Source organism: Mandrillus leucophaeus, unplaced genomic scaffold (assembly GCF_000951045.1).
Source record: "Mandrillus leucophaeus isolate KB7577 unplaced genomic scaffold, Mleu.le_1.0 Scaffold302, whole genome shotgun sequence".
Lineage (NCBI taxonomy): Eukaryota > Metazoa > Chordata > Mammalia > Primates > Cercopithecidae > Mandrillus > Mandrillus leucophaeus.
In genome coordinates, this window is record NW_012103166.1 from 1,604,064 (window position 1) to 1,624,617 (window position 20,554).

The 20,554-nt window shown below is 36.4% G+C and overlaps 1 protein-coding gene across 3 annotated transcripts in view; it reads left to right on the forward strand.

Annotated features, from left to right (window-relative positions):
- Positions 1-20,554, forward strand: part of IGSF11 (immunoglobulin superfamily, member 11) — a 206,091-nt gene that overhangs the window by 162,862 nt on the left and 22,675 nt on the right. For all 3 annotated transcript variants that reach the window (XM_011987198.1, XM_011987197.1, XM_011987199.1), the window contains one exon: positions 19,620-19,783. In XM_011987198.1, the coding sequence (XP_011842588.1) occupies positions 19,620-19,783 (164 nt within the window). The remainder of the gene's footprint in view (positions 1-19,619; positions 19,784-20,554) is intronic.

Genomic DNA, 20,554 nt, shown 5'->3' on the forward strand with positions numbered 1-20,554 from the left:
GCCTTGGGCTTGAGGACTAAGGCCAATTTTCATTGGTAAATTAATTTCAAATATTACCCTCACATTAGAGTAAATGCATCACTTCTCCCCAAGGGAAGATACGCAGAGGCTTTTTGACCTACCTGCAACAGCTGTTTGCTTAATCCTTTCTCCTGGGGCTGTGTGTTACAGTGGAAAGAAAATGAACATCATGAGACTTGAATTTTAGTCTTGGCTTTGATAAATGTTTTGGATTACTTTATGCAAGCTACTTTATTACTCCGAGTCCTTCCTTATTTTGTGTGTAAAATGAAGGTAACAGCAGCAATGCCCACCTAATTTGCGAGAATGTTGAGAATAATACATGCAAAATTGAAACTGCTTAGAGCCCTCAGAGGAAAGATAACAGATCTCAGGTTCAGGTTTCATCACATTTCAGCTATGCATACTTCATTATTAAAGCCTCTTAGATGTTAACAATTATGGAGTCTGTTTAGATTTCAGGAGAATCTTATTATTGAAGTGGTGTTTGTGTGGTTTTTGTGTCTGTGTATGTTCATGTGTTGTATTTCTTTTCAATGATGTGAGTGGTCAGACTACCCGTAGGGTTTTTTAAGCTTCTGGGCAACTCTGAGGCAGAGTATAACCTTTTTTTTTTCCTCAGGTGGCTAAAGCAATCCTAGTGAGACAGTGCATGAGTAATAGTAACAGAGGAGTTAAGCAGTTGTGACTTTCTGCTCCAATAGTAGAATGGTAAAAATCTTTGTTCTCTTTTTTGGTTTCTTGGGACAGATGGTCTTGGTGGCTGTTGACATTTTCTGTGGACTCTCTGGTGCCTCTTGTGCCCTTTGTCCCCTGTGCTACCCTGGTTGAGCTGGGGGCCAAAGAGTATCCATTTTCCTATCAGTTATTTTATGAAGTTTATCAGGATATCTTTGCCTTCGTTATCATTTTATTTAAAAAATTGTGCCTTTAAATGTAATGTTTGCTTTCTTTTTTTTTTTTTTTTTTTTTTTCTGTCACCCAGGCTGGAGTGCAGTGGCGCCATCTTGGCTCACTGCAAGCTCCACCTCCCGGGTTCACGCCATTCTCCTGCCTCAGCCTCCTGAGTAACTGGGACTACAGGCGCCAGCCACCATGCCCAGCTATTTTATTTTTTAATTTTTATTTTTGGTAGAAACGTGGTTTCACCATGTTAACCAGGATGGTCTCGATCTCCTGACCTCGTGATCTACCTGCCTCAGCCTCCCAAAGTGTTGGGATTACAGATGTAAGCCGCCGCACCCGGCCTAATGTTTGCTTTTTAAGGTTCTTACAGTTTTCTCGTAAGGAACTAGGGATAAATTCCCAGCATTTGAGTCAGAAAACAGGATAACAAATGGCTGCATTTACTATGACATCCAACACTGATCCCCCTTGTTGACTGTTACCACCCTGTTTAGCAGACCCAAAGTTTAACATGTAGACCTTTTCCCTGCTTAACTTGAGTTTCTGGTCAAGTCAAGGATTCTGTAATCTCCCATTTTGTGGGAACTTCATTTCTTGTGTTTTGGGACTTAGCATGCTGCTTTCATATCCACTGCTTTCTGAAGTCTCAAGTTTTCACGTAGACACAAGTCCCTGAGACCTGCCGTGTCCCAGCAGATTTCCTGCAGAGAAGTACTCCTCTGCCTTTTCCTCCCATGACTCTTGAATTCTTATAGTAATTTCTGAGGGTAACAGTGATAATATCTTATTTTCAGTACAAAATACATTTATTATCTGATATGTCCAAGAATCTGTGTTGCAAGAAAGACACAGTGCATTTCAGCTGTTCGGTAACATTCCTTACATTTTACATTTTGCCATTTGCAAAGCACTTTCACAGCATGTTTCTATGTATATATTTAACATGGGTGTGTATATACACATTCATGGGGTAGAATTGCTGGTTCATAGAATTTGCGTATGTTTAGAAAATTGCCAAACCAGTTTTTAAAAAGTGGTTGTTCTACATCTGTGCATGTGCTTATAACCTAAATGCCAGTCAACAGTAGAATGGATGATTAACTTATGGTGTATTCCTGAATCCAAGTATACTACATAGTAATAGAAATAAATGAACTGTAGCTATATTTAACAATCTGTATAAATCTTCCCAACAAAAGCTGGAGCAGAAGAAGCCAAACACACACAAAATATACAGTATGATTCTGTTTATATCAGGTTAACAATAGGCAAAACTAAAAGTATGATGTTAAAAGTCAAGATAGAAGTTACCTGAATGGGGGAGGCTAGTGACTAAAAAGGGGCACAAAGACGGCTTGTTTAGGAATCTGGTAGTGTTCTGTTTCTGGTTTTACACCATGTGCTGCTTACAAAGGTGTGTTCTTTATGAGAAATCATTGAGAAGTATACTTGAGGTGTGTGTTTTTTCTTTATGTCCACATGCTTCAAAACACTCACATGAAAATGTGAATTTATAGCTAACTTTGTCTTATTTATAACAGTATTGGATTTATTTACTGTTGTAAATAAATTCTTATTTATCCATCAATTTAAGGAACATTTATTTCATTTCACTTCTTGATTATGACAAAATCGTTTCTTGTTATTTGTCAGTCTTACTCTTATAATCCACATCTCAACAGCCACTTTCTTCATGAAACTTTATAATTACTGCTCTTTTGTTGATATCTAACCTGGATAACTGATTTCATCCCTAAATCCTCAGGTTGTGCATGTATGTTTGTTGGATGTTTCTATGTTTGTTAATTAGTTGCAAGCCATTTTGCACCTAGTAATATCTTTGTCACAAAACCACAGACAACCTTGAAGAGTAATGAATTTTCTGAAGGATTAAATTGAAATGTTGTGAGGCTCCCTCTCTAGTTCTTAGGGGGTTCAGTATATCAGAGGGTGTCCACTGTGTGAAGGAAAGTTGTAGTTACTGTCTAGGACTGCTGCTGCTTCTGGTCTCAACTGGAAGTTGTTTTAGAAGGAGAGAAAAGAGAGTAACTTCAAAAATTATTTGGAAGGAAATTACTAATATTGTTTAAGTAGTTGTAGTACTTTAAATTCTTAACAATTTTCTCAACCCTTTAACTCAGAAGTTGGTGGAAGCAACTCCTGACCTGGTGATCCACCCACCTCGGCCTCCCAAAGTGCTGGGATTACAGGTGTGAGCCACCGCGCCTGGCCATGTGCATTTGTTAAACAGTTAACGTTAAGCCAAAATAAAGAAACAGTGATAGCAGACTAGGGAGCATTGTGCCCAAAGAGTGGCTGTACTCTTATTGTTTTACTTGTCATAAAAATGCCTGTTAGTGGTGACCCTTTCTAGATTTTCTGGTTTTAAACTCAGGAGAATGACTAATAGGGGTAAGAAGTGCTTTTCACCAGCAGTATGACATATATTGGACACAAAATCATAATCCTGTAACGTGACTACTATGTCAGTCTTAGTTATTCAGGAATAGTAAGAGAGGTAAAAGCTTATTCTTCTGGACTAAACATTGAGAAATCTGTTGGGCCTCAAAAGATTTCTTTTTTTCCTCTTCTTCTTCTTCTTTTTTTTTTTTTTAAAGTAAAATAGGCTCATTTTAGAGATTAAATCTGTTGTAAAGTGCTACAAATAGGTTGCAAGTGTAAGTACTATAGAAAAATTATAATAATACTATGCTAGCCTAGTGTTTTAGTGGTTAGTCTTCTATAACAATATGAAATCTCGGGAGGAAGTTGTGTGATTTCTAAAAAAATCATTACTGAATTCATTTTTCAGCATTTATATGTGTGTGTGTGTGTACCACCAGTGGTTAATAATGTATGTATATTTTTTGTCTTCCCATCTGTTTCTTGCTCCTGCAGTTCTGTGGTTGCTATGGAGAAGGTTATGATAAGGAAAAGCACAATAAGGTTAAAAGTTCTTCTCTTTATCTGGAACAGAAATAACAATCTCCCACCACACCATCCTTTTGTACGCCCTCTGCCCTCATGTGATGATCTTCAATACTGCAGTGCCTGTTGCTGACGGGGAGATGGTTTGATGCTATATTTAAAAAAATTACACAGAGGAGCTAATTCTCTTCTTTTTTGCTTATTTTAAGGTTGATGACTTTCATAATTTTAGTCTAGGCACAGAATGGAAGGAGAGAATAAGCATGTTAGGATGAATTGTCAACCCGGGACATTTCTGGTTTGTGTGGGTGGTTTTTTCCTTTAATTTCATTTGTGTGTTTCAAATTTTTTTTATTTTTTATTTGCTGATACGAGGTAAGAAAAGCTTAGAGAAAGGACCTGATGTGGAACAGTTGGGATTTGGTTAATCTGCTTAGAAATAACACTAATCTCTAGATCAGATGCTGTCAACAATACAGTGCTTTCTATCCCCATTATCTTCCTCTACTCTTTCCTTGCTTATTCTTCCTGCACTCTGTGGTATCATTTAGTTTTATCTTTTCATTTCTTACCAATTTTTGTTTTTAAATATTTCTTTCCTACTTTTCCTTTACATTTTACTTTTGAATTTCACCATGGCTTCATCATGGGGTTTTTGACTTTGAGGTGGCAGGGTGGAAGGCATGGATATGTAATAACTCATATGCCAAAATAAGCTTCTTCCTAATATATGCTTCAGAGTAACTTTGTGTTACTTTCAATAATCACAGTTGTAAGTCTGTGTCAAAATAAGAGTATGACCACAATTTTCTTGAGAAGTTTGATGCTACTGGGACGATTATATGACACTAGGTGAATACGTGCTATTTTCTGTCCTCTGTTTTCTGTTTTTTTTTTTCTGCTTATTTGTACATTATTTTTTGAGATCAAATTCAATTGCTCTTTTTTAAAAACCTCCTTTGTGCAAGGCATTTAATGTATATTTCTTCAAAGTGATTTTGTGAGGCAGATATTTTTATGCCTTTTCTTGAAGATGCCAAAAAACTAAGGCCAACAAATTAAAATAATGTGCCCCAGGCTACACAGTTAGTCGGTAGCTGTACCTGAATTTTACATCCTGTGCTGTTTTCAGCATTCCTCAGAGGCTGTAAGGGGTAGGAGTTAGGAAAGGCTCTGGAGTCACACTAGATGTTGTTTTGAATCCCAGCTCCATCTCTGGGTCTCAGTTTCCTCATCTGTAAAATATGATTAATAGTCATATCACCTCCAAGTCTTGTTTTTTACTAAGCTTTATATATATCACTTAAAACAATACTTGGCACATAAATTCTTGATGAATAGCATCAAGTATATTGAACATTAAATATGTTGAACATGTACTATATTGTGGTCTATGTGTACAGAGACCTGAGCATATAGGTTCTACTTAGAATCAAATTGAGAAAGGCCTCTATTAAGAGAGTTTAAAGTGTCATGACTATATCAGGGAAGTACAGGGTGCCATGAGGGCATTTGAAAAGGAAGCGTAGTCTGTTCTGGAGGTCAGCAGAATTTTGAAATCTAAAGGATGGGTAGAAATGAGAGGGATACAGAAAGAGAGACAGTGTGTGTGTGTGTGTGTGTGTGTGTGTGTGTGTGTGTGTCTTTCAAGCTAAGGCAATAGACCACACAAATCTTAGATGGGAGAGCGCAGTGTGTTGCTGGACCTGAGAAAAGTCCACTGTGGAAGAAAGTACTATAAGACTGGCTGGAAAGATAGGCAAAGGTCAGATTAAGCAGAGCCTTGAAGGTCATAGAAAGTAAACTTAGATACATTGTATCAGAACCTAATGATGATGCCGTATTACCTTTATCTATATTCCTAGACTTCAAGAGAACTTCTGAAAGGATAACCAAACTCTCTGCTTCCACATTTAAAATATTTGTATATTAAAAACTGAAGAATGCTTTAAACTAGTTAGAAGTTAAACTAGTACTAACACAAACGTATCTAAAAATCAAGAAAAATTTTAAAAGTAGTGTTTAATTTGGAAAGAAGCAGTGCTACTGGTGAACAAGAATAAAATATTTCAGTTGAGCCATTTTTAAAAAGAATTTAATTGGTTTCAGAATGTAACATCCTTCCTGATGGTTTCAGATGGCTTTATTTGTTCATAAATAACTCTACTTGTTGATTTAGCCACTTTTGTCATATGAATGCTTCATTAAACAAATGGAGCTTGCTCATTATAGCCAAGTAGAGCTATATTCAACCAAGTGGTGAAGTTGAGAGTACACGGTTGTATTTAACAGCAAAGGCCCTTTATCTGGCCTCTTGCCATCTGGAAACTCTAGATAGCATTTCCCAATATAAATCTCAATGTAGTAACCAGACTGATAAGGACATGCAACTATAGCATCACAATGTCAGAGAGGCCTACCAAAATATAAAGTGCTCCGTATACAGGAAAGAAAAATGCGTTCTTCTCACCCTATTCATTATCCAAGTTAAAAGCCTAGATTTTCAGAAGTCCTTTAGAAAGCTAAGCAGCAAGGAATTTTTATTTTATTTTCCCTGAAAAAGGCCAGTCACATGGAAGTTCAGATTTGGCTAGAGGGGTATCGTTGTAATAAAAGACAATCCTGAAATAGCGAAAAAATAGCCCCTAGATTCTGTCAGTTTTTTCTGTTCATTCCCTGCCTTGTCTTTAAACTATGATTTCTGAAATTTTTGAAAGCACAGAGATTTTTTTTTTTTAAGTCCTTATCTAATGCTTGGGGCATTAAGATTTATTTTTAAACTTTATTCATCATTTCTAGGCTCTACAACATTTTGTAAGAAATGTATATTTATCTGTTTTTTAAAATGTCAAGTTGAATTCAAATCTGAGACCCCTTTTTAAAAAAATCAATGTGGTCATTATCAATTACTGGGGCTCCCTTCTATACGCTGCAGTGTCTCTTATAGAGCCAGAATGCTGGGAGGACCCCTCTGGTCTTCTGTGGAGTAACTGCTTTTTGTTCAAGCCCCTTGTTCAAGCCCACAGGATCCTTTGTGTTGCTCTGCAGCTTCTGTGCCTTGTAGGACACATGGAATGTTGTTATGACCAGAGCCCCAGTCTCCAGGACAGCCGTCCTCTTTGAGGCACCGTTATTTCCTTTGTCCTCTGAGCAAAGTAGAGCGTGGATTTCCTCTGTCAAGGAACTTGGCCAACTTCCATTCCTTTTCTCCTTTATCAGGCTCAAAGGCAGCCCCTCCCACCTCCTCTGCCCTGGTATAGCTTCCTCAGTGAGCATAGGCTTCACATGAGACGGGAAGCCTGTTGATCTTCGGTAGTTTCATCTTTCCACCCTGCAAAGCCCACAAGATAAAGGAATACACAGAGGGCTTGACAAAGATAGGCTTAGAAGAGGTAGGAGAGAGGAAGGAGAAAGACATAATTTTTAATGTTTTCATTTGTTGCTTGCTATAGTCAGCATAGTCATATTCATGGGTGCAATCATATTTTGAATAGTATTTCTATTTGGAGGCATTCCCACGTTATGAGTCTGCCTCCCCAGTGTTAGAAATGAGAACTTGAATTTCTGGCCTCTTGTGCAGCTTGGACTTCGGCCCTTCAGTCAGATTCACATAGAGAGTCTGTGGCCCTGACTTGAAAGAAGAAACTTGAAAGAAGAAACATGACAGAACAAGCTCTATGTTGAGCTTCTATTGCTAACATAGCAGCATAAGAGTATGTATGGCTTTGCAGGGTCATAGTGTTGTAGGGTTAAGTGCCTGATACAGCAGTGGGACATCATTCGTAGTTGCAGTAAAGTTTTGGCATTTGGGGTTTGGTGACAGGGACAGTTGCAGCAATTTTCTTAAGCCAGTTTTATGGTATAGTTATGGATGTTTTCCTGGAAGATTAGCTCTTACTTTGTTTCTCAAGTCAACTCCATGATTCTGTAAGCTTCCCAACATACCTTTTGCTAAAAAAAATTTAAAAATCAGATTTATATAAGTATAACTTACATACAAGAAAATCCCTCTTTTTAGGTATATAGTTTACTGTGTTTTGACAAATGTTTCGTCTTATGTTCACTACCATAACCATGATGTACAATATTTCTATCACTCCAAGGAGTTCCCTTCTGCCCTATGTAGTATTCTCTGCCCCACTCTAACCCTCAGTCCCAGCTCCAGCATCTGGCAACTGCTGCTTTGTTTTCTGCCTGTATAGTTTTGCTTTCTCCATGGATTTTTTTTTTTTTTAAATGGATACATGCAGTATATAGCCATTTGTTTCTGGATTATTTCACTTAGCACAATAGCTTTAATATTTAGTAATTTTGCATATATCAGAAGTTTGTGTGTTTTTTTGTTCATAAGTAATATTTAATTAAATGGCTATGTCACAATTGTTTATCCATTTGCAAGTTGATGGGTATTTGAGTTGTGTCTGGTATTTTGGCTATTAAAAATAAAGATGCAGTGAACATTTGCATATAGGTTTTTCTGTGGATCTGTGTCTTTACTTGTCTTGCATAAATATCTATAATTGGAATTGCTAGATTTATCGTTAAGTATACATTTAATTTTGTAAGAACATGTTTCCAAATAACTGTACTACCTTTCATTTCCTTCAGAAATGTATGAGAGTTAGTTGTTCTACATTCTCATCAACACTTAGCATTGTCATGTTAATATACTCTAGTTGATGTTTTGTATTATCTCAATATGGTTTTAAGTTCCCTGCTGACTAATGAAGTGGAGCATCTTTTCAGGGTATTATCACTCATTTGTATGCTTTCTATCTATAGTGACGTGTCTGTTCAAATCTTTTGTGCATTTAAAAAATTGAGCTGTTTTGTTGAACTTTAAGAGTTTTTAGGTATTATAAACATAAGAACTTGTGTTTTGAAAATATTTTTTCCCAAACTATGGCTTGTATTTTTATTTTCTTAATAGTGTCTTTTGAAGACAAGAAACTGTTAATCTTGATGAGGTCTTCTCAGTTTTTAAGTAGTTAATGCATTTTGTATCCTATTCCAGAAGGCTTTTTCTAACTCAGAGTCATAGAGAATTTCTCCTGTGTTTTCTTCCAGAACTTTTACAGTTTTTATTGATCTGTTTAAATTTTGTACCTACTTTGAGTTAGTTTTTATATAAAGTATTAGATAAGGGCAGAGGTTTTTTTTTTTTTTTTTTTTTTTTTTTTTTTGCTTATGGGGATTATATTTTCCCCAGTGCAGTTTTTCAAAAAGAGTAAACTCTTCCCACTGAATGGCTTTGACACCTTTGTTGGAAATCAGTTGCCCATTTATGTATGAATCAATTTTTGAACTCTCTGTAGGTCCTTATGCCAATGCTACTTTATCTACATTACTTTGTAACTTCTTTTTGAAAATTTGACTATTTTAATATTCACTTTTGTACATACATTTCAGGAGTAATCTGTCTATTTATACAAAACAGCTCACTGAAAATTTGATTTGGATGCTATTAAATCTAAAGATAAATTTGGGTTGACTTGACCTCTTAACAGTATTGAGTCTTTTGACTAATGGTCACAGTTTGTCTCTCCATGCAGTAAAGTCTTTAAATTTCTCTCAGAAAAATTTTGTAATTTTCATTGCACAGATCTTACAGATATTTTCTTAAAGTTATCCCTAACTATTTCATGTTTTGGATGCTATTGTAAGTGGTATCATTTTCAAATTTTAATTTCCAAATATTCGTTGCTACTGTATAGAAAAATAGTTGCTGTTTGTATATTGGCCTTGATTTCTGAAACCTTGATAATCTCATTTATTAGAATTAGTTTCTTTTTGTAGACTTGTAAGAATTTTTAATGTAGATGTGTTATACAAAAAATAAATACAATTTTACTTTAAAATTTTCAATCTATATGTCTTTTAATTCTTATTCTTGCCTTATTGCAGTGACTACAATCTGCATGTTAAATAGAAGTGGAAGAGCAGACATCTCTCCTTGTTCCTTACTGTCGGAGGAAAATCTTTTACCATTAAATTTGTTAGCTGTTTGAATTACTGGTACTGATAATATCTCTTTGTTCTTCTTTTAATGTCTGTAGGATCTGTAATTATGTCTGTTCTTTCATATCTGATATTGATAATTTGTGACTTTTCTCTTTATTCTTTGTCAGTCTGGTTAGAGATTTATAAATTTTATTGACCTCAGATAACTAAACTTTGATTTGATTTACCCTGTTGTTTTCCTGTCTTTATTGAATTCTACTCTGTCTTGATACTTTGCTTCTGTATGCCTGCATTTGATTTAATTTATATTACTTTTTTAAAAAGTTTCTTAAGGTGGAAACTTAGGTCATTGATTATAAACCTTTCTTCTTTTCTATTATGCACATTTAGATGCTGCTATTACTTTTCTCTAAGTAATGCTTTGGTTGCTTCCCCATAAATTTTGGTATGTTGTGTTTCCATATTCACAGAATTAAAAATATTTCCTAGTCTTCCTTGTGATTTCTTCTTTGACCTGTGAATTATTTAGAAGTGATTTTTTTTTTTTTTTTTTGGAGTCTTGCTCTGCCACCCAGGCTGGAGTGCAGTGGCACGATCTTGGCTCACTGCAACCTTTGCCTCCTGGGTTCAAGCAGTTCTCCTGCCTCAGCCTCCCAAGTAGCTGGGACTATAGGCATATGTGACCACGCCTGGCTAATTTTTGTATTTTTAGTAGAGACGGGGTTTCGCCATGTTGGCCAGGCCAGTCTTGAACCCCTAACCTCAGGTGATCCACCTGCCTTGGCATCCCAGAGTGCTGGGATTACAGGCATGAGCCACTGCACCCGGCCCGAAGTGATTTAAAAAAAATACATGATGGTTTTCTAGATTTCTTCCTGTTAATTGAGTTTAACTCATATTCTTTGTATAACTTTAATTATTTAAAAATTTCTGAAGTTCATTTTATAGTCCAGAATATGTTCTGCCTTGATGAATGTTCCATGTCTACTTTAAAATAATGTATATTCTATGATGTTAGGTAGAACATCCTAAAATTTTCATTTATATTATGTTCATTGTTCAGGTCTTCTGTGTTTTTACTGTTTTTATCTGTTCTATAAGTTAATGACTGAGACTTGTTGCAATCACCATAATTGCAGGTTTTTTACTTTTTCTCCTTTTAGTTCTGTCAGAGTTTGCTTCTTGTACTTTGAAACTCTGTTGTGAGGTGCATACGCAGGACTGTTATGTTCTTGATGAATCAGACTGCCCTTTTGTCATTATGTAATATCCCTCTTTATGCCTGTTTTAGTTACTTGACTCTTCTGTCTTCACATGCTACTGCTTTCCCAAACTCTTTGCTTTCTCAAACTATATTATCTTATAATAGTTACCTCATAATTAGCTGTCCAGCCTCTCCTTGGTGAATTGCTGATTCCTGGTACAATCACTTGTAGCCAGGATGTAAATAAGATCCTATGTCATAAACCATAGCCACTCATGTTCAAGGAATTGCTTGTTTGTCCTTTCTCTGAAGTCAGTTTTGAGTGTGGTAGCAATCATAGTAGCATGTCCATCATAACACTGCAAAACCTGGTTCTGCTTTTGTGCCTTGATTTTTTATAGCTAATTGTAATCACATTACTTGCTTAGTTTTAAATAAGAGGTTGCAAACATAAATGTCCACAGGAGTCAGACAGGTAACATGATGGAGTAAAGTGGGTTATATCGTGGAATAACAGGAAGTGGGTGGGGATCCTGGCAGTGTGGAAAGCTCCTGTTTTGTCTAAAGGGGCAGCACTAATTAATTGCCATGTGAAATGCAGGCCTGGTGTTACTAACTGCCCCTCAAAAGGGGATTCCTAAGTGGAGTAGAATATGTAAACTGATAGCCAGATATGAAATCAGGAGGAAGTGATAATAAGAGGAAACTTGCTGAAGAGAATTCTGATAAAGTTCACACCAAGTTTTAGGAGATACTGCTGAGTTAATGCTACCCATGTAATATATATGCCGTGACATGTAGGAATCAAATAAGCATGTATACACACGCATATATATATACACATATATACATATGTACACATACACACACACACACACATATATATATAGAGAGAGAGATCTTTTGGAAAGTGACAAAGAGGAGTGATAATCTAGAGAGCGTGCATTAATTCAGTATAAGGCATGCTCTTTGCCCTTGGGGTCCCTGAGCAATGTTTGTGGTTGAAGGGGAGAAGTCAATGAGAAAGCACTGAAATTATATCTAAAGGGAAACTGTAGTACCACAGAAATAGAATACAATTACATATTACAGCCAGACTATTACATGTTACATAGACTGTGTAATGAATGTTTAATGCTTCAGCCAGAAAATGAAGATATATAATTTTATGGTAGCTTGCCATCGTATACCAACCGTAAAATATATTGTGTGATATGACATAAAATGAAGTAGAAACTTGGCAGTGATCCTGTAAATTGATTAATGTAGATGACCAATATGTAATAGAGCCATCTATATTGGTAAGTTAGTGAGCTATTACTCTTCATTTCACTTAGCACTGAGTAAATGGCCAAAATATAATTGAATTTCAGCTAATGCAAACATTTTTTTTAGTTGAGATGGCAGTTTGTAAAAAGAAAGAGTATATTGTAAGTATAAAGGTAGATTATTTCATCTAATTAAAATTTGGTTAAAATATGAAGGGAGAATGATTTGTTTAAAAAACTACTACAATGCTAGAGAATTGTGGTATTCCTTAGTTTCCTTCAGAAAACGAGGATAGGATAGTGTAGAATTTTTGCTTTTTGAATTCATGTCAGTCTGATAAACTATAAAACTTAATTTGATAGGTTAAATAAGTTTGTATTACATGCCTTACATGTCTTTATGTAAGAAATGCTTGTGAGATCATATGAGATGATATAAACCAATAAGCATTTTGCGACCATTGATATTAACATTTTAGGCAGAAGGATAACATCGGTCTCCCAAAGTGCCGTAAAGTCTTTTTGATGCTTTGCTGATTATATTCCCAGAGGGAAGTGTTCTGGCAGTTGGGCTGATCCTGAAACATGAGCCCTTGCTCCATAGTCATCAGAGAACGCTATTGTGAAATCTCCATTGGATTGCTTGGGCCAGTCCTCGTTGTGAACTTCCGACGTTCTCTCTCTGATGCGTTTGCAGGGGGGATTTCATGTCATTTGACTCTAGCAGTAGGCAGATAACTGTAAAATGTCCATTGTTCTCTTGGCTGTGTAGTGTGGATGGTACTTCCTAGGATTTTTAAAGATTCTTTGTTGCCAGCTTCATTTCCTCTAACATGTACCAAGAGGTTTGAGATAATGTGAATGCTTTTCTGCTTTAAATCTTGGGAAACAGGCATATAAATAAGAATTACAGACAACTGTATTTATGACTTTAACTCCTCAGAGGAAATATTACCATGCACTTTATGTCTTTTTTATGTAATTGCTGAGAGTCATTCAGAATTCATGAGTTGACTCATTTTTTCTTGGGTGAAATACAAAGAAAAGATTCAAGTGCAAAATGCTGTCACTTTCGCTCTTAAAGTATGCATTTTACATGTAAATATTGCAAATTGTAAGATATTTTAAGTGTTTTTATTTATTATTTTTTTTGAGATGGAATCTCACTCTGTTGCCCAGTTTGGAGTGCAGTGGTACAATCTTGGCTCACTGCAACCTCCACTTCCCCTCCCAGGTTAAAGAGACTCTCCTGCCTCAGTCTCCCAAGTAGCTGGGACTACCAGGTGCCCACCACTATGCCTGGCTAATTTTTGTATTTTTGGTAGAGACAGAGTTTCACCGTGTTGGCCAGGCTGATCTCGAACTCCTGACCTCAAGTGATCTGCCCGCCTCAGCCTCCCAAAAATGCTAGGATTACAGGCGTGAGCCACTGCACCCAGCCTAAATGGATTTTTAATCTAATATTTAGCATTCAAGTTTAAATTCTTGCCTAGAATTTCAAACATGGAAATATACTTTAAAAGGAAATAGGGTTTTTTTTTTCGTTTTTTTAAATAGGATAGAAAAAAATTAAGCATGAAAAATGCAAAATAAAACACCCATTTCCCTCATTCTTATTCTAGGGAACTTTTTATTACACATAGTTCTATCAATATACTAAAGAGGAACCATGAGACACATTCACAGAGTAACTTAATGTTGTCTTCTGCATACCTTTACATTCATTCATGAGTCAGTTCTTTCCCTAGATGAGAACTAAAGCAGGTTATACAACTTTTCTGATCACTTTAAATTTAAAAAATGAAACAAAACAAGAAAATCTTAATTTATATACAGAATTATAAGTATGGTTCCCTGACTGCCAGTGAGATACCCTCTAGGAGTTCAGATATCCGGCTTCAACTTTCCTCTACTGTGGTCCCATCAGCGAGCCCTCTCGTTAGGACCTAAGATGACCCTGCACCAGCTTTCATGTGTGTTCACCTGCAAGGTGGAAATAGGGTGAGTGAGTCTTTATAGTGTACCACAGCTCTAATTTAGAAGTTCTCTCCACAAAGCCTCTTTACAGAGTTTCACCCTTGACTCATTTATTCCCTTTGTGTAGTCCTCAAAGTTATGTAACCAATTTTCAGCTATCTTCTTTGTGCAAATTCTTGAGGGCAGTTTGTCTTAAAACTCTCTTTGGCATCTGATGTGTGTGTGTGTGTGTGTGTATATATATGTATGTACATATGTATACGTGTGTATATGTATATACGTGTGTGTGTGTGTGTGTGTGTGTGTGTGTGTATCTTAGGGTATATGTAATACCCTGATATTTTCATGTGGAAATTGAAGGAATTGGATTAGATCAATTTAGCAACATGTATTTATTGAGTTCCTGTGGTGTGCTTTCTTAGACCATACAGTATACTGATGAGGATTTGTTAAATAATCGCCAGGTATGATTAAAAGCTTGGTGGTGTTCTGACACTACTTCGTGAGACTCTGACCTAGACTGAGAGGTCAGGGCTTTTCTTGTGAGAAGGTATCACTTGAGCTATTGTAAATGATGAGTAGGTTACTAAGTAAAGAAGCCAGGGTTTATGAGTAGGTTACTAAGTAAAAAAGTTGAGGTTTGGAACAAAGCAAACCAGACAGAGGAAAGATAGGAAACAGAGTAAAGACTCAGATTCCAGGAGTCAAGAGAAATTCAGTTAGTAAAATGTGCCAGATTTGATCATGGATTGGGTTTGGGAGATGATGACAGAATTGACTTGCAGCTTTCTAAATGTCTGGCTTGCCCAGCTTGGCCCTGTTTGAGCCATTCACAATCATAGGGAGCATCAGGAAGGAGCCAGGATATATCTGGGAGGTGAGCATGCAAAGGAATAGTTTGATCTTGGACACGCTGACTTTTGAGGTACCTTTGAGGTAGCCACATGGTGAAGTCTAGGAGACAATTGGATATAACAGGAGAGGTTTTGATTAGAGATATGAATTCGAAAGCCATTAGCATTTACATGAGAATTGAATTCATGATGGTAAATGAAATTCTATAGGGAGATAGTTTAGAATAAGGCATCAAGTCAGCACTTTCAGAAATACCAACATTTAATAACCATGTGGAAAAGGCTAAACAGCAAGAGACAGTGAGAAGTGTCCAGAGAGTTGGGAGGAAAACCAGAAGTGAATTATATTAACATCACTGAAGCTAAGAGAAAGATATGTTGTAAGGAGGAGGGAAGGGTCATCTCTGTCAGATGTTTACGAGAGTCCAGGAATGATGACAAGTGTCATACAGCCACGAGGAGGTCTCTGGGAAGCCTAGCGAAAATTGTTTTTAAGAAGTGATTGGGGCAGAAGTAGATTGAAGACTATGGAGTAGGAATAGATTCTGTGGAGAGAGTATAGACAGTGCTTTCAAAAAGATTAACATGAAGTATCAGAGAGCTAGGACCTCCCTGGTGAGGACTGTGGGGTGTAGGGAGGTAGGAATTTTGTTTTCAGTTTAAATCCTTGAGGATGTTTAAATGCTATCAGGAAGTCTCCAGTGCAGAGAAGGGGGTTGAAGTTACGGGATGGGGCAGTCTATGATAAGGTCACTATGATAAGGTCACTACCACCAAGCAGATGGTATTTAAAGCTCACATACGGGGTTGGTCCTAGATAAACTCCTCTAATCTGACAGGAGAGAGGGAGATGAGGGTGAGGCGGACTGATTTGCAGATTGAGAAGCAGGAAGTAGAAGGAGTTTCTAATGCCTTTATGTAAAAGTCCATTCTAGTTTTAAATTTTGTCCTCATATAATGTTGGGGTGATAATAATAACAACAAACACATATGGAATGATTTCTGTGTGTTGAGTTATGTGTAGTAGTAAGTGTGTGTTTCTTATAGACTAACTGCCTGGGTTGGAAGCCAGACCTTACCACTTCCTAGCTTTGTGACTGTGTGACCTTGAGCTGTATTTTTAATTCTCTGTTTTTCTACTGTAAAATGAAAATAATGTCAGTAAGTACCTTATAGGATTAAATGAGTTTGCATATATGTATATATGTAATACATGTTATATATAGAGAGAGCTTAATGTGGACTTGGTGTAGTCAGTGTGACCTAAAATTATTAGCTAGCAATTGTAGTGGTGGTGGTAGTCATTCTCAGCGTCTGGTACTGCCCTCGTCATACTCCTTGTATGATGTGATGATAATATTTAGCTCTGTCTTACAGATGAAGCAACTGACTCAGAGATTAAGTTACTTGTTTGGGGCCATCCAGCTAAATAGATGAAAGTACCACATTTCAAACCCTATCTGTACAGCTTCAAACCTACACCTTTGCAGTTCTGAAAGCAGCTCATCTAGAATATTTCTTCTTCAACTATTTCAGAATGTGAGATTTAGGATTGAACTTATGTAAAAACGTGAAGTAAGTGAAGTTGGCTTTTCACAACTTCAGCTGCCCCAGAGGCTTGCTCTGTGCCAGCAGTCCTGTGGCTTCCCTGGCTCCCAGCCCTGTCACGCACAGCTCCTTGTCCTCTGCTCACCCTATTGTGATTGCTTTCTCTTTCTCTTTCATTCTTAGTTCATATTGGTTATTTTTAAAAATTTACATCAAAGATTATTTGAGTTAAGCTTGAAATTAGTGAATTGCTGGTGGAATGTACTTACAATCCCGTATAGTTTAAGGTGGGATCATATTTCCTTTACCTCTTCCTTGGAGTATTGTCTGAAGAATGCAGTGATGGAGGTTCTGGCGCTAGTTGACTTCCACACTCATTCTTAAAAACATCTCTATCAGCATTTATTGTGAATTTATCATATCATTATAACAAATACATTTTCTCACCCACTTGTACCTTATGAGGTAGCTCATTCTATTCATTGCCTGCTTCATGATCAAGTAACCTTCCCTTTCTGTCACTAATTCCTGAGGTTCTTTCAATTTCTTTTTAAAAATTTAGAGACTTCCCCTAATGTTATTTATCTTAGAAACTTTTCCTGATGTCATCAGATTTATATTTTATCACAGACTTCTTTACATTCTTCTTCTATAGACTTCTATATATCACAGAATATCTTTATATTCTACCACAGACAGTTTATGAAACATTTTATTCTGCAAATTTAACTCCTGAGAACATCATTAGACTATATGTGAAGAACATGAAGTTCTATAGAGGGAAGGTGTTATGTATGTTTATTTTTTAAACTAATCGTAATCATAACAGTGTGTTATTCTGTTAACTTTTTTTGGGAGAATTGAGATACTATCACTTCAAAGTAAAACAGTTTGAGATACTGTCACAGACTTAATGTGTTTTTCATGATCTAAAATAACTTCTTTGTGGGGTCTCCATGGCCTATTTTGATCTACTGTTATTTCCATACTGTTTCATCATCCCAGGGAGGAGGCTTTGCAGAAGAGATAACAGTTATTTTGATTTCCCATGAGTTGGCTCTGGTGAATCAGTTTTCTTTTTTAGAATTTTAAGTGTTATTGGCATACAATTTATATTCCATAAAATTACTCCTTTGAACTATAAAATTAAGTGACTTTTGGCCGGGTGCGGCGGCTCACGCCTGTAATCCCAGGACTTTGGGAGGCCAAGGCAGCTGGATCATGAGGTCAGGAGGTTGAGACCATCCTGGCTAACACAGTGAAACCCCATCTTTACTAAAAATACAAAAAAATTTGCCGGGCATTGTGGCGGGTGCATATAGTCCCAGCTACTAGGGAGGCGGAGGCAGGAGAATGGCATGAACCTGGAAGGCAGAGCTTGCAGTGAGCCGAGATAGTGCCACTGCACTCCAGCCTGGCAACAGAGTGAGACTCTGTCTCAAAAAAATAAATAAATAAATAAATTTCAGTGACTTTTAAACTTGCAGAGTGCAACCATCACACGAACCTAGTTTTAGTTTTCCATCACTGAAAAGTCCCTTTAAGTCTATTTACAAGTCCCTTTGCCATCCTTTGTATCCCTGGGTGGTACTAATCTATTTTCTGTCTCTATAGATTTGCCTTTTCTAGACATTTTATATGTGTGGAACCATATATTATATAGTGTTTTGCATCCGGCTTCCTTGAGAAATATGTTTTGGGAGGCTCATGCATGTTGTAAGATGTATCAGTACTTTGATGATTTTTGTTTCTGAACAGTATTCTGTTGTATGGATATATCACATTTTGTTTGTCCATTCACCAGTTGATGGATATTTGTATTATTTCCTTTTCAGGACATGTTATAAATAATGCTGTTATGAACATTCATGGACAAGTCTTCATGTGGACATACTTTTTCATTTTACTTCAGTAGATTCCTAGTAAACGAAATTGCTGAGTACTTGTATGTTATGATTCTTTTAGGTTTATGAACATTTTCTGTTGATTTTTATTTAGGTCTGTGATCATTTTCTGTTGATTTTGTATTCAGAATATTTAATTTTTGGCATATTGCTATAAAATGATCCCAGCACCATTTGTTGAAAAGACTGTTTTTGCCCCATGTAGTTGTCTTGTACCTTTATTGAGCAGCATTTGACCATAAATATAAAGATTTATTTCCGTACTCTCAACCCTGTGACATTTATCTGTATGGCTATCCTTAAAAGGCTAGTACCATACTCTTCTACTACAGCTATATAGCAAGTTTTAAAATCAGGTAGTGTGAATTCTTCATCTTTATTCTTGTTTTTCAGTATTCTTTTGGCTGTTCTAGTTCTTTGTCTTTCTATATGTTTTAGAGTTTGTCAATATCTGCAAAATGACTACTGGGGTTTTGACTGGACTAGCTCTGAATCTATAGATCAATTTAGGGACAAGTGGCATCTTAAGATTGACTCTACCAATTCATGAACATTACATATCTCTGCATATATTTAGTCTTAACTGATTTCTTTTATTAGGCATTGTATACTCTTCTGTGTATGGGTGCTGTACATATTTTGTTAGATTTATATGATTTGTTAGATTTATATGTAAACATTTAATTTTGCACTGTGCTTATGTAACAACACTTCGAAAATTCAGTTTATTTTTAATCTTTCATCAAACCCCATCAGTTGAATTCATCTGTGTCGTATTTGAATCTGGCCTCATATCAGATAGCATCTTCCAAAAGAGAGTAAAGAGCTTCTAATGTTTTTCTATTGTAGTTTCCAGGAGGTAAAGGGATGAACCATTTTTATTATTTTGACTCAGTGACTGGTCAGCAGTTGTTTAGTAAGACTATCATGTCAGTCTGTTCACATGATCAATAATAATGTGATAACATAAAACACACAAACCTTCCTGAAGGAGTTTGGACTATCGGGAAAGGACAAGCATATAACCTCCCTGTTCCTTCTTCTGTAGGTGTTGCAGCATCCTTGGAAGTGTCAGAGAGCCCTGGGAGTATCCAAGTGGCCCGGGGTCAGACAGCAGTCCTGCCCTGCACTTTCACTACCAGTGCTGCCCTCATTAACCTCAATGTCATTTGGATGGTCACTCCTCTCTCCAATGCCAACCAACCTGAACAGGTACTTCTGTTCCATCCTGCGCTACCTCTGAAAGGTTAATCTTTTCAGAGGAGGTGGGTAGGGAAGCATCCTGAGTACATCTGTGGTTTCAAGAGTAAGGTGGCATTTTCAATGTGTGTGTGCTCTTTTAAGGCCTACTCCTCTGCCTTATCAGTCAACTATCAGAAGAGGCTATCCTCTTTTTAGAAAGGTAACAGATGTTAAGAATATCCTCCTGAGTGTTTTGTGTAGGAACCTGTAATTTTATCAAAAACATTGCTAATAGGCAATTTTGACCATAAGGGACTGGCACCAACATAGATGGTTGAGAGCATACTTTTAAAAGAGTGATAATAGTAAGGAAGTAACATTAGATTGTGGTTGATTTTTTTAAAATTTAATTTCACTAGTATTTTAAAGTAAAACATGACTAGCCATGTTAGCCAGCTCAAAAAGTCTCATATAAATTATTAATATAATGTGTACATGAAAGAATGTACATGAAAATGGAAGCTACTCCCCAATAAGCTGCAAAATTACAGGAAAAAGACACATAATTTGTAGAACTCACTGCAGAAAATAATGCCCAGGAAGTTAATGAATTGTGATAATGCTTATACCTTTATTTACAATGTTAATGAAGCTTTTCTCCTTCAGTAAGCTTATTATTACCTCAAAATGTTTGATAAGCTAAATTTTCTGATATGAAATTAAATAGAAGCTTCTTTTGTTTCTTCACAGAATTTTTGTAGTTAGACTCTGCCTGCAAGATCATTTTGTCCAACCTTATTA